The sequence below is a fragment of the Rhinatrema bivittatum genome, chromosome 1 (genome assembly GCF_901001135.1).
Source record: "Rhinatrema bivittatum chromosome 1, aRhiBiv1.1, whole genome shotgun sequence".
NCBI classification, from domain to species: domain Eukaryota; kingdom Metazoa; phylum Chordata; class Amphibia; order Gymnophiona; family Rhinatrematidae; genus Rhinatrema; species Rhinatrema bivittatum.
Window position 1 is genome coordinate 527,696,291 of NC_042615.1, and position 24,713 is coordinate 527,721,003.

At 43.0% G+C, this 24,713-nt stretch overlaps 1 protein-coding gene across 3 annotated transcripts in view; it reads right to left on the bottom strand.

Moving 5' to 3' along the window:
- Positions 1 to 24,713, bottom strand: part of RFX3 (regulatory factor X3) — a 703,712-nt gene that overhangs the window by 27,643 nt on the left and 651,356 nt on the right. For all 3 annotated transcript variants that reach the window (XM_029613424.1, XM_029613416.1, XM_029613406.1), the window contains 2 exons: positions 21,329 to 21,537; positions 19,866 to 20,019 (listed from right to left, as the gene is read on the bottom strand). In XM_029613424.1, the coding sequence (XP_029469284.1) occupies positions 19,866 to 20,019; positions 21,329 to 21,537 (363 nt within the window). The remainder of the gene's footprint in view (positions 1 to 19,865; positions 20,020 to 21,328; positions 21,538 to 24,713) is intronic.

The window sequence follows — 24,713 nt, forward strand, 5'->3', positions numbered from 1 at the left end:
GCTGCGCATGTTCAGCGAGGCTCAATCAAAGTTCTAGAAACTTTGACATAAGTTTTCTGTGCTGGACTCCATCTGATGATGTCACCATGTGTGAAAACTGCCATTATGCTTGTCTTCCGAGAAAGAAAATGCTACTGACTGTAAGACTTTTGTATGGTGTTGAACTGTGAGGAACAGCAGAGCTGCTTTTGCTTGTTTTCTTGTTACTAATAAAGACGTTTATGCAAGATTTCTGCCAGAGTCCAGCGTGAATCTGTCCTCTAATTACTCTAAGACCATTCACGGTGCCACAGGGATGAAATAAGAGGGAAGCAAAAGGAAGGGGGGAGTGAATAAGAGGGGTGAGAGAAGTGAAAGAAGGGGAGAGGAAAAAAAATAAAAGAGAAAGGGGGAAAGAGTGAGTGAGAAGGGAGGGGAAGAGAGTGAATGAGAGGCACAAGTGGAGGGAAGGGAGCTGAAGGGAGTGAATAAAAGGGGTGAGTAAAGTGAAGAGAGGTGTGAGAAGGAAGGGAAATGAAGTAAGGGAAGGTACAGGAGTGAGGTGAAGGAGGAGAGTGAATGAAATGGAGGGGAGAGGGTATGCCACACACATACACACACATGCAAGCACCTTGGTGGGTGGGGGGGGGGGGGTACAGGGGAAGGGAAAGCCAGGTAGCAGGGTTCCCGAAGATGTGTTAGGATTGTCGACTTCCGAGAAATCTTAAAATATTATTACTAGCACTCGTTCTGGCACACTCTCGGGAACCCTGCATCCTCCCTTCCCAGCATTTCAAATCATCCAAAAGAGCCATACCCTCCTCTTCTCACTCATCCCCCCACCGCAGTCTTCCTTTGAAAAGTGAGTGGATCTCTGCTCTTAAGCATCAGAACCGGATTACTTTGAAAGCATTATTGATCTGAAGCTGGTTAAAGCACAGATCATTTGAAAGATATCAAAAGCAGCCTCAAACAGAGAACATTGTTCTGTTACTGATAGAGATGTTCTTTTTAATACATATTGGAGCCAATATTCAAAAGATTTATGCAGTTAAAATTGGCTTTTAACTACATAAATCTAACTGGTTAAAAATCCCTTACCCCCCTCTGTCTGGTTGAAATGCACAAAATCACTGTGCACAGAGATTTAGCAGGACAAAAAAGGGGTTGGGCTGAGGAGTTTCCAGGATGGGGTTTTCAAATTTAACAGGTTAGTGTGATATTCTGCACTAATTGGCTGAATGTATTTACCTAAGTGAAGTGTATTTACCTAAGTCTCCCGCGGACTTTACTGAATCGCCCGATAGTAATTTCGGTAGGAGAGCCATTTTAAATAGAGCGCTTCTACCAAAGAGTGACAATGGGAGATCCTTCCATGCCATTAGCTGTTCCCGAATATGCTCTACCAGGACAGTGATATTCAAAGCATATAATCAGGACAGATCTCAAGGTATCCATAGGCCTAAGTGTTTAAATGACCCCTCTGACCATGATAATGGAAATTTTCCTTGCCATGTAGTTTGAAGGGAAATCGAAATGGGAAGGGCTTCAGATTTGTATACGTTTATTTTCAAGCCAGCAAATTGTCCAAACTGCTTAATAAGGGATGTAAGTGCAGATAGCGCTATATCAGAGTTCCTTAGAAACAAAAGCATGTCATCAGCAAATAAGCAAATTTTGTTCTCCTTCATTCCCAAGCAAAAACCTTGAATTTCTAGGGCAGTCTTTATCTTGAGAACCAGTGGTTCAACCATCAAGATATAGAGAAATGGGAAAAGAGGACATCTCTGTTTAGTGCCTCTTTTGAGTATAAAGGACTCTGATATTTCTCTGTTTATATTTATGCAAGCAGTTGGAGCAGAATATAAGAGCCCAATGCATGCTATAAAAGATTCTGGGAAGCCATATTTCTTCAATAACCAGAACATATAATCCCATTGTTGCGTCCGTCGGTTGCACACAGCTGCGACCGCTCTGCCTCACCTCTCCTTTACCTTTCTTCTCCTCCTTCAGAAGGATGGCTGCCTCCGCTGCTGTTTGCCGAACCCCTCGGCGTCTCCGAGCCAGCATGGGCGTCCCCGTCTGCCACGCTTCTTCCTGAGGCCTCCTAGGGCGCACGCGTGCACGCTGCCCACTTTCTTAAACACGTCATGGCGGGAACCTCTGAGGCAGCCCCACCGCATGACGTCAGTACCTCCGGGTATTTAAACTTCCACTCTGCTCCAATACAACGAGTTAGCAACGACTTTGGTTTTGCTAATCTGACCGCTTCTAAGCTGCTTGCTTGGATTTCTCACTAACCTTTGGGGTATTTCACTACCTACTGAAGCTCTGGGTACCCGCTCCTCGGGGGCCCCTCGCTTCTACTTGGCCTCTGGGGTTATTCAGCCTAACCATCAGGACACCCGCCCCTCGGGGGTCTTGTCTGCTTTATTCCAGGTATCCTCGGTGCTCCTAGTACTCGCTCCTTGAGGGCCTATCCTGCTCTGGGTATCCTGTACCTCGGACCACGGGTCCTTCTCTTCACTCGACTACCGAAGGAAGCTATCATTGCTGCTACCATGTGAGTACAACTATGCTCCAAGCTCTCCTCGCTCCACCCTTCAGGTTCATGGCCTATCCTGTGCTGTGGAACACTACCGGACCTTTGCTACATCTGGGTGAGATCATCAACTACATTACTACTGAGACTATCTGGAGCCTTACTGTGATATCGCTGGACTACACCACTGTCCGTTCCTTGGACAAGTATCATCTTCATCACAGCAGTATAATAAAGCTTCCTTTCCTCTGTGTCCGCTTGCTATTGAGACTAGCTTATTGTTGTGGTTCCCCATGGGGCCCCTCCCCATGGGAGGAGTCATCACCATTTCGACCAAGAGTCCACAGTATGCCACAAACCCAACACCCATTGGACATTGTTGAATGCTTTTTCGGTGTCTAGACTAACAATAAGTCCATTGGGATTTTCTGTATTCCCGGACCAAATGGCCTCTATTAATTTATGAATGTTGGCAACACTATTTTTGATTTTTACAAAACCAGTTTGATCTGGTGCAATGAGATCTGGAATGACACCACTCAATCTGCTGGCTAGTATAGAAGCTAGAATTTTAATATCTGCGTTAATTAATGAGACGGGCCTATAGGAGCCTGCTTGTTTAAATCTTTAATTCAAAAAGAGACCTGTTATATGGATGTCAATAATCTGAGTGTACCTTCATACGATGCTGTAAAAAAAATACGGCTATCGTGACTGTGAAGCCTAGTGTAGGCTTTAAAAATCATTAGGTACCCCAGTGTTGGAATGCAAACTTTTGTAGTGCTCACTGTCCACTGTGCAATTGTTGCTGAAATGATCACGTGGATACTGTTGCAATATTCACTTATCTCAAAATTGTAGTCGGTCTTGCCTCAGCCGACATCCTGATGTTTCGGAGGCTGGCTCCTTCTTCAAGGGCTGGATATGCGCAAGAGAGACCGGTATTCCAGTGAAACATTAGATGTTGTGACAGTGAATTTGATTACTGTGCCAGCAATGTTCAACTTGTTAAGTTTGTTTAGCGGTCTGTGAAGCTCCGTGAAAAACAAGCGGCTGCTCACGGAGCTTCACAGACCGCTAAACAAACTTAACAAGTTGAACATTGCTGGCACAGTAATCAAATTCACTGTCACAACATCTAATGTTTCACTGGAATACCGGTCTCTCTTGCGCATATCCAGCCCTTGAAGAAGGAGCCAGCCTCCGAAACATCAGGATGTCGGCTGAGGCAAGACCCGACTACAATTTTGAGATAAGTGAATATTGCAACAGTATCCACGTGATCATTTCAGCAACAATTGCACAGTGGACAGTGAGCACTACAAAAGTTTGCATTCCAACACTGGGGTACCTAATGATTTTTAAAGCCTACACATAGGCTTCACAGTCACGATAGCCGTATTTTTTTACAGCATCGTATGAAGGTACACTCAGATTATTGACATCCATATAACAGGTCTCTTTTGAATTCATAATTTTTTCATGTTATATTGTTTGGGTTTATAAATTTAGTATGTTTTAAATCTTTGCCAGGTTTGGGGAATATTACAATGAGAGCTTTGTTCATATCAAGAGACCAGCTGCCTTTGCAGAAACACCACTGGTACAGGTTTTGAATGGGTGTTACCACTTCCTCTTTTAACAACTTGGAAAGGCTGAAGAGGTTAGGACTGTTCAGCTTGGAGAAGAGACGGCTGAGGGGGGGATATGATAGAGGTCTTTAAGATCATGAGAGGTCTTGAACGAATAGATGTGACTCGGTTATTTTCACTTTCGAATAATAGGACTAGGGGGCATTCCATGAAGTTAGCAAGTAGCACATTTAAGACTAATCGGAGAAAATTCTTTTTCACTCAACACACAATAAAGCTCTGGAATTTGTTGCCAGAGGATGTGGTTAGTGCAGTTAGTGCAGCTGGGTTCAAAAAAGGTTTGGATAAGTTCTTGGAGGAGAAGTCCATTAATGGCTATTAATCAATTTTACTTAGGGAAAAGCCACTGCTATTAATTGCATCAGTAGCATGGGATCTTCTTAGTGTTTGGGTAATTGCCAGGTTCTTGTGGCCTGATTTTGGCCTCTGTTGGAAACAGGATGCTGGGCTTGATGGACCCTTGGTCTGACCCAGCATGGCAATTTCTTATGTTCTTATGTTCTTAATTTGGCTCCGAAGCCATTGAGGCCGGTGCTTTTGCCAAGGACAACTGCTAATTGTATACGATATTTCTGATGTGGAGATGGGACTAGCTAACCTCTGGCACCAGTTCTCTGGTATCTGGGGTAATTGTACATGTTAAAAAAAATCTCAGGCCTTCTCATCCTTTTCTTTCTTAGAGTACAATGATTTAGAGAACAATGATTGATAGAAATTAAGCATGATTTTGGCAATTTTGGCTTGAGATGTACAAATATTGTTGGAATCTGTCAAATTTGTGATAAAATGCTGTTTAGTATTTTTTATTAATCTTGCTAGGGAGTTTACCCCGCCTTGTTTGCCCTGTCGGAACAACTGGGTTTTAAGATGTTGAATTTTCCTTTGATATAATAAATGGTTTAAATGTTTTTGTTACAGAAATTATCTCATCTTGTAGTGAGCTAATCAGGGTAGAGATATGCTTTTGTTTCAAGGTCATGGAGTGACATAAATTTCTGATCTCTAAGCTTATTTTTATGGGTTACATATGCTATAATATGCCCATGTAACACCACTTAGCAGCATTCCAAAAGGGTAGCACTTGGGAGATCTTCGTATAGTTAAATTCGACATATTCTTCCCACTTGCTCTTAGATAAGCAGCAAACTCTTTGTCATAGTATAGAGCAGGAGAAAGCCTCCATTGATATAAGGTTTTCAGGCGTGTAGATAAGGTTAGTTCTATGGATATATGAGCATGATCTGAGACAGTAATAAGATCAATACTGGCAGCACTAAGCTTAGGGTACAGATCGACTGAGATCAAGAAAAAATCTATTCTTGAGTAGGATTTGTGGACTTTTGAGTAGTATGTAAAGTCTAACATCAAGCCAAGTATCAATAAGCTGGAGCTCTTTCATCAGAAAGTGAACCCCTTCTGATGGCTTAGCAGGAGTTGACCATATAATGAGTTTTGTATCCAGATCTGGATCAATGGATAAAAGTCCCCTCCCAAAATCAGTTTATACTGTTGCCCTATTTCAGCTATCAAACCAACAAAGAACTCATAATTATAGATATTTGGAGCTTAAACATTACAGAGAAGAATTTTTTGATGTTCAACAGTACCACATAAAATAAGAAATCTGCCATCTTTGTCCGAAACCTGTTTATCCAAAATAAATGGACAATCCTTATGTGTCAAGATGGCAATACCCCTTCACTTAGTGGAATAGGAAACATAATAGCATTGGTCCACCCAATCTTGTTTTAACTTTCCATGCTTTTTATCTGACAAGTGGGTCTCTCGTATAAACGCAATTTGCGCTCTAGCCCTCTTTAAGTGATTTAGGATTTTTTTTGTGTTTAATGAGGGAATGCATGCACCTTACATTTAAGGATACAATCTTGAGCTCAACCATAATCTACAGCAAAGCAGGGACCGGCACGCCAGGATAGTAATTGTTATTGAAATCTTGAAGCCCTGCCCAGCCTCGGGGTCCAAGCCTTAACTAATTTATGGCTCTCTTGAGACCACAAATACTAGAGTAAGACATCATAGCCAGCAAAATCACACTCTTACTCATATCTACTTTCAAAAGCTTTTGCCAAACACCACTCATTCTCTTAAACACACACACATAGGTATCCAAGCATACAATTACCACACTCCACTCCCAAACCAGAAACTATACTCCTATGGGGCCACATCTTCACCATTTTCTTCTACGTTTCTTCCTTCTTCTGGATGAAGACATGTCCTTTGGGCTTGCCATTAGTAGCGATGTCAAGTACTGTTAATGCAATATATAGTCAGGTTAAAGCAGAGATAAATCACATGTTTGATCAGAGGAAAATATGTGCCAAAAAAAAAAGAAAACCATCCAGTTTCAAAAGAGTCACATGCTGGCCAATCAAAAGAGAATTGTTTCCCTAGGTTAAATGTTTGAACAGTATTCAATGATTAAAGCTCAAGTGGCGGAGAATATAAGGAACAACAAACTCTGCTGCTTGATAGGGAATTACATATAGCTGTCCATTTGATGGCAGTCAAATACATACTAGCCGGTTGGTGGGATCTTTGGGTTAATCCTAGTCAATTTCACTGCTCTATACCACAAAATAAATAAATAAATAAATTGGCGCATGATGTTCAGAAACAAAGCTTAAATAAAGCATTTAGAAGCCAAGTATCAGTCAACATTAGGCTTCCTCAGCTCCAATCTGTAGCCTGAAAGAGAAAAAAACAGAGCACTGGGGAGAAGATCAAAATTAGGATCCTGAGGGTCACATTGCTCTCACTTTGCTTAGCATCTTGGTAGGCTTTTAAGGATCTTGCTGTCCGTTCTCCATCATCAGAAGTGATGCAATACATTTTTGCGCTGAATCTTTGGTAAGAAAGGTGGTCGTTTTTCCAGCATGGGAGACTTTGAAGCTTGGCTGGATATTAAACAGTAAATCTGATTCCCTTCTTAAATAATCTGGCGCAAATTCCAGAAAAAGCTCGTCGGTCCTCCGAGACCTTTGCTGAGTAGTCATTAAATAGAAGAATTTGGGAGTCTTTGTATTTCAATGGCTGTGAGGCTCCTCTTTTTTTGTATGCCATGAGAAGTTTGTGTTTATCGGCAAAGTTCAAAATCCGCGCAATCACAGGCCTCGGCTTAGTAGTATTCTAATTGCTCGTTCCCAAGAGATGGGCCCTCTGAACTACCACCAGCTCCGTTGTCAGGGAAAGGCCCAGGGTTTCCTGAAGCCAGACTTGCAAAAGCAGCATTAGATCAGGATCTTTCACAGTTTCTGGTACACCAGTAATGGCTACGTTATTTCGCCTTCCCCTATTTTCCTGGTCTTCTAATCTATCTTTTAATAAAGAATTTTCTTTTTTTAGGGCCTGCAATCTGCATCCACGTGGTCTATAGTCAATTCCTGTATCACCAAGCGAGATTCAAGCTCTTTGATTCTGCATTTCTGTGATTCAAAACATTCTTTTATCTCATCTATCGAAGACTATAGTTTAATTAGCGTATTTTCTAAACTGCTGAGCCATTCTTTGAAATTTCTTTAATGAGATCAGTTTTAAGCTCCTGCATTGACTTTTCAAAACTCTGACTAAAAGACAACCTTTTGCAAATCCCCTGCCTTTACCTTTTCTCGAGTTTGGTGGTTGTGGTTTAGCAGTTAGCCTCTTCAAACCTGGCATTAGTTGTCTCGATTGTTATCTAGCATATAAGCAAGAAGCAAAGTACTTTCCAACAATAAAACAGCAGGTTTCAGGGATATAAACAGCAGCCTGAGCAGAGCTCTTCAAACACACGACTTCACAGTTGCATGACATTACCAGAAGTCCCAAAATTAAAAGGTTAACATTGCCTTTCTATAGCTCGTTGACTATCTACCTCATTTTAGTTAACTAAAACAGGTGTGTATATCTCTGTCCTAATTCTAGATATGTGATGATAAGCAAGGTTTTATGTCTGTGAATATGACCTTTTCTACCTTTGTAAATAACAGTCTAAGAGTGTAGGGTATTTTAAGATACAGGCAGAACAGAAAGAATTCCAAGGCACTAAAGTAGCAGAATAATGACACAAGGAGTGTTGAGATATTGACCTCCATAAATATATCAAACTCACAAAATTTTAAATTGTATACCAGAATAGGAGAACATTCTGAAGAATCAAAGTCCCATTAAGTACCAATGTGCATAGGTCTGCTGTGAATTGCTAACATTCAGGCCGATACAGTACAGTGCGCTCTGACAGAGCGCACTGTACTGGACGCGCTCTTGGACGCGCTCTTGGATGCGCGTTTTCCTCCCCTTACTGAATAAGGGGAAAGGGAAAACGCGAGTCCAAACCCGCGGCACTAATAGCGCCCTCAACATGCAAATGCATGGTGATGGCCCTATTAGGTATGCCTGCGCGATACAGAAAGTAAAATGTGCAGCCAAGCTGCACATTTTACTTTAAGAAATTAGCAGCCTACCCAAAGGTAGGCGCTAATTTCTTCCAAGCATCGGGAAAGTGCACAGAAAAGCAGAAAAGCTGCTTTTCTGTGCACACCTCTGACTTGATATCATGGCGATATTAATTCGGAGGGTCCCAATTGGTAAAAAAAAAAAAATAAAAAATAAATTTTTTTTAAATGGGCCGGCGCTGTCGACCGAAAACCGACGCTCAATTTTGCCGGCGTCAGTTTCCGAGCCCGTGGCTGTCAGCGGGCTCAGAACTGACGCGGCAAAATTGAGCGTCGGCTGTCAAACCCGCTGACAGCCCGCCACTCCAGGTCAAAAGGAGGTGCTAGGGACGCACTAGTGTCCCTAGCACCTCCCTTTTACCTGTTTCTATCTACCGCGCCACCGTAATTTAAATAGAGAATCGCACGCACAGGCAAGTTGCCTGTGCGCGACGCCGAGAGAGCGGGCGTTCGTCGCTCTCCCGTGACTTTACTGAATCGGCCCGATTATTAGGATAATCCTGTGGGAAGGAAGCAGTTCAGAATATTTGAACACCTCAGAAACTGTGGCCCTTCAAAGCAATAAAAGGTACCAATGCCTTAAAAAGAAACAAAGCAGCTGTGAGCCCTATAAGTTGTTAAAAACTGAACAGAAGACAAGTGGCATCACAGAAATGAGGAAGCCTCTGGCATTTGAAGTCCAGATTCAGCATATTGGTAAATGTTATCAGGATGTCAAGACATGATTTATGAGAGCTTTAAACAAGGTAAAAAAGGGACTGTGCTGATAAAGGCCTAAGTGTGCTACAAGGTGAACACAAGCATAAAAGTGCCTTCAAAATATCAAGATTCCATCAAGAGTCAAAAGGATACTACCAAGAAAGGTTTCAGGTACAGCTATTCCCAACAAGGCCTACAGATGTAAAATGGGCCACGTATGCTTGACACAAGTAATGGTGATCATTGCACTGCATTTGGTGATGAGAGTAGACCTTGGAAGCTCTATATGTAAGAACATAAGAACATAAGAAAATGCCATACTGGGTCAGACCAGGGTCCATCAAGCCCAGCATCCTGTTTCCAACAGTGGCCATCCAGGCCATAAGAACCTGGCAAGTACCCAAAAACTAAGTCTATCCATGTAACCATTGCTAATGCAGTGGCTATTCTCTAAGTGAACTTAATAGCAGGTAATGGACTTCTCCTCCAAGAACTTATCCAATCCTTTTTTAAACACAGCTATACTAACTGCACGAACCACATTCTCTGGCAACAAATTCCAGAGTTTAATTGTGCGTTGAGTAAAAAAGAACTTTCTCCGATTAGTTTTAAATGTGCCCCATGCTAACTTCATGGAGTGTCCCCCTTGTCTTTCTACTATCCGAAAGAGTAAATAACCGATTCACATCTACCTGTTCTAGACCTCTCATGATTTTAAACACCTCTATCATATCCCCCCTCAGTCGTCTCTTGGCAGATAAAGTGTCAACAGTAGATTTCTTGAATCGGTGCTGTACACAAGCCCCTATATGCAATGCTAACATTGGGCTATTGTGTGCAATGCTAACAAACGGTATCAATTCATGCACCACTGGTTCACCTTATTTTCTACAGTAGGTGATGATATTGATTATAGGTCTTGAGAGCATGCAGTGGTCCTTGGTATGCAGAGTGTCCTCAGGTTGGCAACACACTGCAGTTATCAGGCAGGCACCAGACGTGATGCTGGAAGAGAAGCTCCTTGTGATCAGTGTTAGAAGGAAGTGCCCAACTTTGATCTTAACATACAGTACCTGAATGTAATCTGCTTTGAAATGGCTGAAAGGCAGAATATAAATCATAAAAATAAAAAATAACTTTAAAAAGTCAGAAAGAAGAGCCCCGGTGTGATCAGCATGATGAGATCACCCTGGCAAGATCAGTATCAAAATGAGGTCTCTGAAAGGCAAAGCATTTTAGGACTATTGGAAAGACAAAGGGGTCAATATTCAGCTGCTGGTTGGCTTGCAAATATAGCTGGAAAAATGAAGCTGAATATATCCAATTATCTTAAAGATAGATGAATAACTTTATCTAGCTAACTTTATCACTACCCTATGGCATGACCACAGTTAGCTGGATAAATTGTCCAGCTAATTCTGAATATTGGAGTTAATTGGAGATCTTATCCAGCTAATGCCTCGGAATGCCCTCACATTATTTATCTACATTTTAGCTGGATAATGAGATATCCACTACAATTTAGCAAGATTAGTACCCAAAATATTCAAAACTTGGCATTTAGCCGATATTTTGATAGACTAGATAGATCTTGACATTATTTGCCATTGCATTCTATGTAAAAATACAAATTAATTAGAAGTACTGTACTTAGATTCATTTCTTTCGGTTTTACACTTATCATACTATAGTAACTCAGGTCTTAGTGTTGTCAAGAGTAGATTACGATAATATCTATATTGGATTATCACAACAACAACTTAGATGTATACATCATCAACAGCATGCAAATTATCAAATATGGCTGTTCGTATTGTTGGGGGGCTTGAAGGCAAGGGATTGTGTCTCTCCTTTAATTAGATCTTTACAATGGCTTCTTGTTCAAGTACATGCAAATTTAAAGTAATTATGCTTGCCTTTAAAGCACTAAATAATAGAGGACCTTTTTATCTGTGAGATAAATTAATAAACTATAAACCCAGGCATCAGTTACAATCAGTGCAGAAGGAGTTTTGATATTCTCCAGGGATAAGGGAGGCAAAGTTAGAATGAACATGGAGAAGGGCCTCCTCTGTAATTGCCTTCTAGCTATGGAATAGCCTTTCGGCCACTGCATTATGATTACAGAAACATTACCTGCAGTTTAGAAAACAAAGTCATGCTTTTTTCGACAGGCCTACCCAAATGACTCAAAAAGCAAAATTGCTTACCTTGTAATAGGTGTTATCCCAGGACAGCAGGATGTAGTCCTCATATATGGGTGACATCAGTAATGGAGCCCTATACACGGAAAAACTTCTATCAAAGTTTCTATGAAACTTTTGACTGGCACCAGTGTGCCTACTGAGCATGTCCAGCATGCCATGATATTCCCTGCCACAGGGGTCTCCCTTCAGTCTGTTTTGTAGCAATTAGCGTTAGCCAAAAATAAAATAGTAAAACGTATCGGACCCAACTCCGCGGGGTGGCGGGTGGGTTTCGTGAGGACTACATCCTGCTGTCCTGGGATAACACCTATTACAAGGTAAGCAATTTTGCTTTATCCCAGGACAAGAAGGATGCTAGTCCTCACATATGGGTGATTAGCAAGCTAGAGGCTGAGTCATTTTGCAGTGAAGCAACAGTGAAGTATTGTTGTTGAAATGAATCAGCCGAAGATCACAGCAGATTGGATGTAGAAGGAGTTGGGATTAAACTGGAAACAAGTTCTTTAAGACGGATTGTCCATAGGCTGAATCTTGTCTTTCTTCTTTGTCCAAACAATAGTGAGCTGCAAAGGTGTGAAGAGAACTCCATGTTGCTGCTTTACAAATCTCCAGAATAGGCTCAGAGCGAAGGTGTGCTACTGAGGTTGACATCGCTCTGACTGAATGTGCTTTTACTCGCCCTTGAAGAGTAAGGCCTGCTTTCTCATAACAAAACTGTATGCAATCTGCTAGCCAGTTTGACAAAGTATGTTTACCCACTGCTTTACCAGGCTTATTTGGATCATAAGATACAAATAGTTAACTAGATTTCCTTTGGACTGTGGTGCGGTTTAAGTAGAAGGACAGCGCACGTTTACAGTCCAAAGTATGTAAGGCCTTGGAAAAAATGTTGGTAAAACTATAGATTGGTTCAGGTGGAATTCCGTGACTACTTTTGGAAGGAATTTGGGATGAGTACGGAGGACCACCCTGTCATTTAGGAACTTTGTAAAAGGTTGGTATGTGACAAGAGCTTGTAGTTCACTGACTCTTCTAGCTGATGTAATGGCTATGAGGAATACAGTTTTCCATGTAAGATATTTAAGGTCGCAGGTATCTATGGGTTCGAATGGAGAATGCATGAGCCTGGCTAATACTACGTTCAGGTCCCATTGTATGCTTGGGGAATGAAGTGGAGGTTTTAGGTGAGTTAAACCTTTCATTAATTTACTGACGAGAGGATGTGTAGAGATAGGTGCATCTCCCAGCTTGTGGTAAGCAGAGATAGCACTTAGATGTACTCTAACAGATGAAGTCCTAAGACCAGAGTCTGAAAGATGGTATAGGTAATCTAGTAGTGAGGTAGTGGGGCAAGTGAAGGGATCTAAAGATTTCTGAGTGCACCACAAAGTAAACAGTTTCCATTTGTAGGAATAATTCTTTCTAGTGGAAGGTTTACGTGAAGCTATCAGCACTTGAGATATAGTGGTTGGAAGGTTGAGTGGTTGTAAGGTCAAGCTTTCAACATCCATGCTGTCAGGGATAGGGATTGAAGGTTGGGATGGTGCAACCGACCCTGATCCTGAGTAATGAGAGTGGGAGCTACTCCCAGACGAATGGGATCCCGGACTGAGAGGTCTAGCAGTGTGGGAAACCATACTTGTCGAGGCCAGTATGGGGCTATGAGTATCATGGTCCCCTTGTCCTGTTGTAGTTTCACTAGAGTTTTGGTTATGAGTGGTATCGGAGGATACGCATATAACAGGCCTGAGTTCCAATGGCGAGCAAAGGCGTCCGTTGGTAGGTTGCTCTTCTGCTGGAGCAGGGAGCAGTAATTGTTCACTTTGTAGTTCAGATGGGACACAAAGAGATCTATTGTTGGTTGACCCCAGCGTTGGAAGATCTTGGTTGCTATTGTTGGATCCAAGGACCACTCGTGTGGTTGGAACTGACGGCTGAGGCGATCGGCTATTATGTTGCGGATGCCTGCCAGGTAAGTGGCTCGAAGAAGAATGGAGTGGGCTAGGGCCCAGTCCCAAATCTGAGCTGCTTCTTGGCAAAGGAGGTAGGAACCTGTTCCCCCTTGTTTGTTGATGTACCACATGGCTACTGTGTTGTCTGTCTGAATCAGCACAGTCTTGTGTGAAAGGCAGTCCTTGAACGCATGTAGCGCATAACGTATAGCTCGAAGCTCTAGGAAGTTTATTTGAAAAGAGGCTTTGAGTTTTGTCCATGTCCCTTGGGTCTTGAGATGACCAATGTGTGCTCCCCAACCCAAGGTGGACGCATCTGTAGTTAATGTCATTTGTGGAACTGGTTGCTGGAATGGTAGACCTTTGAGCAAATTGTTCAGTGATGTCCACCCGAGGAGAGAGGAACGCAGTTTCTGCGTTATTTGAATGGGAGTGGATAATGGTTGAATGGCTTGAATCCACTGAGATTTGAGTGTCCATTGCATTAATCGCATGGTCAATCTGGCCATGGGAGTGACGTGAACTGTGGAGGCCATGTGTCCGAGTAGGGTGAGGCACTGATGAGCTGTAACTTGAGATTGATTTCGGAGAGAGTGTGTCAAAAGAACGAGTGTTTGAGCACGGTCTCTTGGAAGAAAAGCTTTTGCTATGATGGTGTTTAAATCTGCATCTATGAATTGTAGTAGGTGAGATGGTGTGAGATGGGATTTTTGGTAGTTGATGAGAAATCCCAAAGAGTGAAGCAAATTGACTGTGAGCTTGAGGGAAGTGAGAGCTCCGTCTTGTGTCTGACTCCTGATGAGCCAATCGTCTAGATAAGGGAATACATGCACCTTTTGTTTGTGAAGATGTGCTACCGCTACTGCCAGACACTTTGTGAACACTCGAGGTGCTGAGGCAAGGCCGAATGGTAGTACTCGGTATTGAAAATGTTGACCTTTGACCTGGAATCGCAAATACTGGTGATGAGGAGGAAAGATGGGAATGTGAGCGTATGCATCTTGAAGATCCAGAGAGCAGAGCCAATCTCCTCTTTGAAGGAGAGGTAGTACAGTGCCTAAAGACACCATCCTGGAATTTTTCTTTTTTGAGAAATTTGAGATTTCTGAGGTCTAGGATGGGACGAAGGCCTCCTGTTTTCTTTGGAATGAGGATAAGCGGGAGTAGAAATCCTCTGCCCTGCTGAAGGCCCGGGACTGGTTCTATGGCCCTGGCTCTCAGAAGGGTGGATAATTCTGCTTGAAGAATTTTGGAATGTTGATTCACTGTTCCAAGATGAGAGTGGTGGATTTTCTTTTGGTACAGTGAGAAAATCTAGTAGTCGGTAACCATGGGCTGTTATGGAAAAAACCCATTGGTCTGTGGTTATGGAGTCCAGGTGTGATGGAAATAGGTTATACGACCTCCTACCGGTCGGGTCGGGAGAGGGTTGGTGAGTTGGCTACTGCTCTCTGATTTCTTTCAAAAACCTGATGTTGAGCAGTTTGAGGAGGCGGTTGGGGCCTTGTAGGCCTTTGCCTAGTTTGTGGGCGCTGAGCTGGGCGAGATGGTCTTGCCCGGTTTGATGGGGGACAGTAGCGGCGTTGGCGGTAATAAGACCACCTGATATCCCTTCTAGGAGGTCTTCTGACCGGGGGTTGAGATTCCTGAGGCAGTAAGGAAAGTTGCTTAAGTGTCTCAGTATGATCTTTTATAGTTGCCACAGCTTCTTTAACCTTGTCGCCAAACAGGTTTATCCCCCAAGCAGGGAAGGTCAGCCAGTCTTTCCTGTACTTCTGGACGGAGATCAGCTCAGTGTGCTGCAGCAGTCAAAAAAGCAAATAAAATGTTAGGAATTATTAGGAAGGGAATGGTTAATAAAACGGAAAATGTCATACTGCCTCTATATCGCTCCATGGTGAGACCACACCTTGAATACTGTGTACAATTCTGGTCGCCGTATCTCAAAAAAGATATAGTTGCAATGGAGAAGGTACAGAGAAGGACAACCAAAATGATAAAGGGGATGGAACAGCTCCCCTATGAGGAAGGCTGAAGAGGTTAGGGCTGTTCAGCTTGGAGAAGAGACGGCTGAGGGGGGATATCATAGAGGTCTTTAAGATCATGAGAGGTCTTGAACGAGTAGATGTGACTCGGTTATTTACACTTTCGAATATAGAAGGACTAGGGGGCATTCCATGAAGTTAGCAAGTAGCACATTTAAGGACTAATCAGAGAAAATTCTTTTTCACTCAACGCACAATAAATCTCTGGAATTTGTTGCCAGATGATGTGGTTAGTGCAGTTAGTGTAGCTGGGTTTCAAAAAAGGTTTTGGGATAAGTTCTTTGGAAGAGAAGTCCATTAACTGCTATTAATCAAGTTTACTTAGGGAATAGTCACTGCTATTAATTGCATCAGTAGCATGGGATCTTCTAGGTGTTTGGGTAATTGCCAGGTTCTTGTGGCCTGGTTTGGCCTCTGTTGGAAACAGGATGCTGGGCTTGATGGACCCTTGGTCTGACCCAGCAATGGCAATTTCTTATGTTCTTATGATCAGATGCTTTAAGCCAGGCCCATCTACGTGCTGTGATTCCTGAAGCAGAGAGACGTGCTGCAGTTTCAAACTGTCGTAGGTAGCTCTGACTTCATGTTTGCCTGCCTCTAGGCCTTTATGCACCAGCTGATGGAAAGGTTCCTGATATTGGTCAGGAAGTGTAACTAGTAGGGGTCCTGAACTTGTTTCCAAAGGTTTCTTTGGTACTGGTTCATAAAGAGTTGGTTAGGATGCAATCCGAGATACCAACATAGAACCTTGGAAAACTTTTCGGCCACAAATTGTCCATGACCTGTTGTCCTTCCCCAGGTGGTGTAGAGGCATGAGTATTTTAATCTTTTAGCCTTTTCCTGGGCCGACTCTACGACCACTGACTGTGTGGTAGCTGGATTTTTTGAAATCCAGGTATTGGTTGTACTAGTAAGGTGGCATCTGACCTCTTATTGACGCTGCCAGTGAACCTGGGTGTTCCCATATTCGGTACATGAGTTCTTGTAAACCTCATGTACCGGTACTTGCCAAATCTCTTTGGGAGGGTCTATACAAATTGTAGGACCTCCAGTGTCTTTGTCTGGCATCCACCCCTGCATGCAACTGGAAGAGGATGGTGTCCGCCATGTCCTTCACGAAGTTAGAAAGAGATAATCTTCCGGAGGAGACTTCCTACGGTCCTCAGGAGGAGATGGTTTGGACAATATGTCCTCTTTGAGGAGTACTCCGAGTCTGTGTCTGTGCCTGTTTCCCTTGGTGAGATTAATGGTTGAGGTATAACTGGCACCAGCGTGGCTCCCTGGGCATCGGTGGAAACATGGGAGAACGAGGCTGATGAGGCCTGGGAATTCCTGATGGCCCTGGAACAGGTTCTTCAGGATGTCTCTGGGCTTTCTTCGATAAAGGATCAAGTAGAGTGTCCAGTTGGTCATCAGTGGTTGAAGAACCGTGAAGTCTGAAGATGGCACCGATGGAGTCACCGGTGGAATCGGTGAAGGCATCGGGGCGAGGCACTCGCAGGCATCGGTAATGGGAATCGATGGCCGTTCCGGCGGAATCGATGTAGTATCGGCATCGATGGCGATGGATCACAAGGCATCGGAGCTGGGTCGATGGCGACATCGGTGTCGATGACTGGCATGGAGCGGGTGTACCGCTTGACGGATGTACTCATCAAGTTCCGCCCGCATAGCTGGTGGTATCAGAGTAGCTATGGGGGAGGCGGCGATGGCGATACCGATACCTCCTCAGAGCCCTGAGGAGGTATGGGTGCCCGGCACCGATATCGGTGGGGATCGCCCTGGTACTGTAGGCTTCAGAGCCTCCGTGCTCGTCCGAGCTTTCTTAGGGGGGAGGAGCCGCATCAAAAAAAATTGCCTTGTCTATGGTCCTGGTTTTCCAAACTTAGCAGGTAGATTCTGTGCCAAAAGGACTGACTTTTTGTAGCAATTTTGTGGCAGATATGCATAAATTTAAATAAAATTTACATTTTTGAACATTTTTATATTCTGCAACTTCCTTTGGTAGGGTCCAGTGTGTACACAAATACATTCATAAAAATATCACAATCAATAAAATACAATCAAATAAAATATATACCTAAATAAAAATCAACAATATTACTAAATGCCATCTTAAAATAATAAGCCTTAACCATCTTCCGAAAAAAGTTATATCTGTCTGAGATCATCTTTCTGTAGGAAGTTAATTATAAAGTCTTGGCCCAACATAAAGAAAGGCACATTTACATGAAGTCTGAAGCTTATAGTTCTCTACTGTTGGAAGCCTAAGTAGATGCATCTTAGCTGATCTCAAATCTCGAGCTGGAACATGCCAATTCAGCTGCTGTGCAAGTATACAACCTGTTTCAGCACAGAGCAGTTTATATAACATTTAATATACGGTAATACTTTCACTTAAAACGTTTAATCTGGATAATCTTTCAATCACTTTTTTTTAATTTCCTACCTTTCAGTCTTTCTTTTTTTTTTTTTTTTTTTTACTTGTCAGTCATTTCCATCTCCCATTTTATTTTTAGTCATCTCTTCTCCTTTTCAGATGTGCCTCTTTTTTCCATTGCCTGCATAACTGATATATCCTTTTCTCCCTTTGTCCCAGACAGGCCAATGTAATAAGGTATGCTAAACTAACCATGTCTTTTTTACTCATGTTTTAACACATTATTGAATTAAACTGTACTTGCAATTTAATAAGGCTTTTAGTGCTCAAAAATGTATGCTAAAATGTGCACTAAAATTAATGCCTCTACATTCAAATCCCATTGAAATCAAGATATTAGCTATTATTCATCAATACAGGGAGATGCGTTAAACCCCTGAAGGCTCAATGCTGGAAATGTAACTCTTAGGTTAGAGGTGGAGTACAGATAACTGACATTTCTGGGGGCTAGTGTTAGTCAATAGTGCTGTACTATCATGGTGTCAGACCTGGAGATCCTGAGTGCAGAAGTCCTGGATTTGGATTTCCTGGGTCCAAATCCTGGGAAACAGATTCAAGGACCACACGGACACAGTACCAAAAGATTAGCACTAATCCCAGAAATGTGAGTTAACTTTAGTCCATCTTTGACCTGGAGTTAAATTTACAAAACCAGACTAAGCCCTGGGAGTACCAGAGTCAGAGGGGCTCTGCCTTAGAACCCCTGTGCAGAGGGATTTCTGTCCCAGGACCAGAAAGGCCCCTAGCCATCCACTAAAGCACCCACCCACAATCTAAAGCAATCCCCACCCACTTATCCCCACCAAATTAAGCTCCCAGCCATTCACCAACCCACTAAAGCATCCCACCACTTTACAGACCCCTGAAAAGGACCCCCATATCTATCTATCTTTAGAATGTCTCCTCTCCCTCTTCCCTGCTGGCAATTTAAAAAAATGGCAGGGGTTCAGCTGAGGGCACTGACTTTATTTAGGAGCCAGAGAAAATTTTACTTTCTATCTACCGTACTTCTTTTCTTCTAGGTTTTCTGATACTTTTTTTTTTTTGGCTTACTTTGCTCATGGGAGGGCAATTTTTAAAGTCAAATTACTCGCATTGCCCTACAAAACAGAGCTATTTTGCCCACATTGCTCGGAGACATTTCTGAGAGTGAGAGGAAATACAAAATATAACTGTAGAAACTATTTCTGTTGTTTCCAATGGAAAAATTACCAACAAAGAAAGAAGCTGCAAATCTGTATGGGTAACTTTTCTGACAGCAATATTCAAAGCACACTACCCATGTAGTTTTGCTTTGATTACTGGTGCAAACCCGGTGGGTAACAAATTCCCATTGGCTTTGCATAAATGAGGGCAATTTGATTATTGCCCTCCTTATCTTGTTTTGTCAAATTCTATATTTTTTTTTAATTTTGCTTCTTTTTGCCTCCCTTTCTGTCCAGGCCCCTTACTCCCCTTTATCTCTATATAGTCCAGCTGCATGGGGCAGTTCTCAGCTTTAGTAGCTTCTCTCAGGCCCAGGCCTGATCTCAGTAGCAGTAGCATTGGGGAGGGAGAAAGGCCTTTGCTGGTCCATCCCCAGCAGAAACAAGAAATAAAGGTCCCTTCCAGACTGTTCATAGCAGCAGGCAATAAGAGAGGCCCTCACAGTGCTGTCCACAGCAACACAGAGAGAGAACAGTTTGTTGCAATTCTTGGCCAGAGGCAAATTAACAGCTATCACTGTACCGTCATAGTAAACTAAGAACTATTATCATTTTCAGGTGACTGAAATAACTATATCAATATTTCAAACATTTACTGAGAAAATACTTTTGATTTTAACCCAAAGCAAAATTCTAGTTTAATTATTAATTTTTAAAGCAACCACTCATATCCACTGCTTACTAACTCACCTCGCCCATGACTGCTATTGGCGTCTCCCCAGTTGCCTGAGCAACCCGGTGTTCTACTAAGTAAAACATGTACTCATCATAGAGCAGGCGGATCAGATGAAAGGAACCAAAGCTAGCAGCACTACGCAGGGTTAAGTCTCGAATAACCATTGAGCTGTCCAAGAGAAACACAGATTTAATTAATATCCTATTGCATGTCCTGATAAAGTAACATTTTAATCAACCTGTCCCTTTTCTTCTAACAGGAAATGGGACTGCCTTTGATCTTGACATGATTAATAATAGAAGTCATTCAAGAGAGAGTCCTCAAAGCTTGTGGCCACAGACGAAGGCTCCTTCTGGAACTTTGTACATAGCACCCTGACTCTGGCTATTGGGTGTTGCCACTGTGTGATGTGTGGGACTCCCTCCACCATCCCTAGAGCCTCTGAATACTGCTTCTCCAAGTGCCAGCCTCAGTCAGCCTGATAAATAAAAGTTAGGTTTGGGAATCACACACAGATCTCCTACACAGCAGTATGTAGCACTGCCACTGAGTCAATGGATCAAGATATGGTTTTAAAGATATTTTTTGTATAGACTCACTCACACAGTACAATATTTCATATGGAATGCCTAGTAATAACATGCCCTTCTAAAAAGGTATTCATAGAAATATAAGTACCTATGAATGCTTTTCTAAAGCGGACATTTTGTTATTGCTAGGAATTCCATAAGACATAGTATTGTGGAGTCTTCTAACTATCCAGGGGAGCAACACCAACTTTACTGACTCAAAATGCTGTTAAGTTGTTAATACTACTATAGACTTTCAAATGGATAAAATAACTTTTGATCAAAATTGATTTCTCTTCAAGTTTAGGGCTGGATGACTTTTGACTCTCCAGAGAGCTTGCTGGGGAAAAGCAGCATGAGCTTGTGGCTTAATGATAGGTTCTGCGGGATCTTGGAATACTATAAGCAAACCAAGAATGCCCACCTCTAATGCATGTCTAACCCAGAAATACAAAAAATATAACTTTTTTAATTTGTGTCCCTCCATGCCCATTCTCTCTCTTTCCCCCTCCCTCTTCACCATCTCCATAGCTGTTATCTGCTCCCTGCCTTGGGATTTTTATCACCATCTCCTTTGCTATTCCTTCCCCCATCACATGGGCATGCTTCTTTCTCAAGTGCTATTCATTACTGCGTACAGACTGCAGTTGCCTAGAAAGTTCCCAAATACAGCAAAAAGCTCAAAGATCTTACTATGCCATGCAAGTACTTCCTTAACCTCCATCTATCTTTTTTTGGGTAGCATATGGTACAGGTGGTATTTACAAAAACACTGAGTTCCTCACCTTTAACTTGATACATAATTTGCTATAATTTCATAGCTGGACCTCCCTCTGTTTCACACCTGTATAACATATTTACATATGTGAATTCACACGTGAAAAAAGTTTTTGGAAGCTACATAGTACCTGTAGAAAGACCATTTTAATAAAAATTGTCGAGCTGCTTTAGGAAAGCTGGGTCTCCCTTCATATGGTTTCAAGGCTTGCGTTACCACATTGTCAAGCCAGGCAGCCCACTGCTCCAAAGTGCTCTGCTGCTGAAGAGTCATCTTAAAATCTGTTTCTAGTCTCTGAACCATGTTGTCATCACACTGGCACACCCAGGAAGCCTGCTCCTGTCACAGTGCACAAAAAATAAAATAAGTACAACCCTGTAGCTCATCAATAGTATTACAAAAAGCATGTGCACCATAATGAGAAATCTAATGAACAGTTCAAATTGTCAACTCAATAAGTGCATGTAAGCAGGGCTTAGTTTGCAGACAAAAAGGATGTGGAACCATGGAATAGAGATGGCTTGGGGGTGGGGAGTGGAAGGGAGGGAGCAGGGTCAAGGGCTAAGTGTGAACCCTCTCTGTCCCCCAAATACACAAGCATGCACACACACACACACACACAAATATGCAAACACCCTCGGCCCACTCCCTTTCTGCAGGAGAACCACAACTGATTTATACTGCCTGCTCTGCTTCATCAGGTCCTAGAAAAAAAAGGTGGCAGAACACTCATTCTGGATCATGCTGCCAGATATTAAGGCCTGAGTAACAGACACAAAAAAGTGAATACACATTTGAAACTTGTAAGCAGTAACGCCAATCTTCAATGCCAGAGTTGAAGCCTTAATGATTGGCATTGCTGCTTACAAGTTTCAAACCTGGGGTCAATCAACTCCTTTTTGTGTCTGTTCTTTTTACTGCAGTGTCTGTTTCAGGTCTACATTGCCCTACAGGAAGCGGGTGGGGCTGAATGACTGTTCTCTGTCTGCTCCAGGCTCACCACCTCCCCTCTTCTTTTCTGTAAACTACCTGGAGGGGAGAAGCTGAAGCAGAACACCCCTGTTGTTTTAAACTCTTAAGTCAGAAAAGTAGTTCCCAAACTGCGTTCCAGACTGTTCCCCCACAAATTAAGCCCTGGATGTAAAATTATTTATCTTTAATTTAATCGAGACATAATTGTGGGTCGGGTGTTTCCTGTGCATGAATGTAAGAACAAACTCCCAAAAATAGCATTTATAATATGTACTGAATTCTCTCTCATCATCCAGGGTTGGTTCTATATTAGGTCCTTTGATATCATAGACAAGGCTACACTTAATATCAAGTTTTATTGAGAAAATCTCACATAGAAGACAATAAGGGGGCAATGTGATACCAGGGTACCTATTATATCAACATAACAGGACAGATAAAATTGTTGGGGGGGGGGGGGGGCACTATATGTTAAGGATGGCATAAAGTCCAGTAGTATAATATGTTAGCAGGAAATAAACTGCATTCTGGAATCTGATGGGGAAGAGTACAGTCAAGGGGGGTATACTATGGCCCACCCGGCCAGGATGAGGAAACAGACTGTACACAAAGCTAACAGACAGGCTAATAATACTGGCAACATGATAATAATGGGAGATTTAAATTATCACAATATTGACTGGGTTAACGTTACATTAGGACATGCAATGGAGGTAAAGTTCCGAGATGCTATAAATCACTGCTTCAGACTGCAGCTGTTAGGAACCAATAAGAGGCAGAACTACTTTAGATTTAGGTCTCAGTGGAACACAGAACCTAGAGCAAGGGGTAAAGGTGGTAATAGTGATCACAATTGCAATGTGGATACTAAGTAAAACTACTGCAGTGGCATTTAACTTTTAAAAGGGAGGCTATTATAAAATGAGAGGAAATTTGTTTAAAAAAAATTGGCCGTGTTAGTCCAACCTGCGATTCACTATCCCTTTTAACCCATCCTTACCGCTTCTTTAAATCAACGGGTAACCCTTTCCGCCCGCGGCATGTATATGAGATGTAAACGATCGGATTAGCTATTCCCTCCCATTCAGTAATGTGCGCCCCGACTATCGCCTTTTTAACCTGCAGTTTAGCCGCGCGTTTAACCTGCTAATTTACCGCCTACCCCTACCCCTGCGTACGCCATGACGTCATGCACGCTCGTTCATGTGCTTTTGCTGGCTTGAGCGCCCATCAATTTGGGCGCTCAAGCCAGCGAAGCGTATTAATGTACGCCGTGACGTCACGCGCTTCGCTGGCTTGAGCGCCCAATTGACGGGCCCCCAAGTCAGCGAAAGCGTATGAACGGGCATGCATGACGTCATGGCGTACGTTCATACGCTTTCGCTGATTTGGGGGCCCGTCAATTTGGGCGCTCAAGCCAGTGAAGCGCGTGACGTCGCGGCGTATGTCCATACGCTTTCGCTGACTTGGGGACCCGTCAATTTGGGCGCTCAAGCCAGGGAAGCGTATGAACGTACGCCTTGATGTCACGCATGCCCGTTCATACGCTTTCGCTGACTTGGGGGCCCGTGCACTACGGGCGTGCGTTCATCGGTCTTCGTCGGCGGGGGGCCGCTGGAAGCCGCTTTCGCCACCGGCTGCCCCCAGGAGGCAGGGGAGCTGCAGCGCGCGCCTCCGGAGGAGGGCAGAGAGCGCTGAAAGGGCTGAAAGAAAGAAAAAGTAAGTTAACTTTGGTTACACTTATTCACAATACTTTGCATGTCGAGTCGCTTCGGGAGGAGGGGATTTTAGGTTTTCTTTTGGTTAAAGTTGGGATCCACTTCCTGGTACCTGTCATTTCAAATGTCATTTGAAACGACATTTGAAATGACAGGTCCCAGCGCACCCAGGATACTGTATCGGCGCTGTATAAAGCGCCTATACAGTAAAATGGATTGCGCTTCATGGACGCGCGTTGGACGCGGCTTGCATTTGCATGCCATTTAAATAGAGTATCGAGTGGTATGTGATCTGAACTGTGCGTGCGGCAAACGCGGGTGCGCCCGGCCCTAATGCACCTCTTTCTACCGCACCTTACTGTATCGGCCCGTCTGTGATTAAGCCTTAGTGTCAGAGACTTGGTGACTGCCAGGGAGGAGGGTGGGTCAGCATGGCTAATTCATCCTGCTATATACGGAAACATCGTTTACGGTAAGCAAACTTGCTTTTTCCCGTCGATAGCAGGGCTGAATTAGCCATGCTGTCATGGGAGTCCCAAGCTCCCGATCACGTTGTTTATGATATATATGTTTGTACGTGATCTTTGACAGTGTGGCAGTCACCGTGGACAGGAGGATAGAGATTGCAGTATTGCTTGCCCTATCTTCGCATCAGTGGCTGTTTGTTGATCAAGGCAGTAGTGATATGTGAAGGTATGAAGCGATGACCATGTAGCTGCCTTGCAAATGTCTATGGGTTGTACATTCTTAAGCTGTGCTCTGACTTGGTGAGCTTTAGGAGTAGAATGTAATTGTAAATTCTGTTTATCATTGCAGAATTTGATG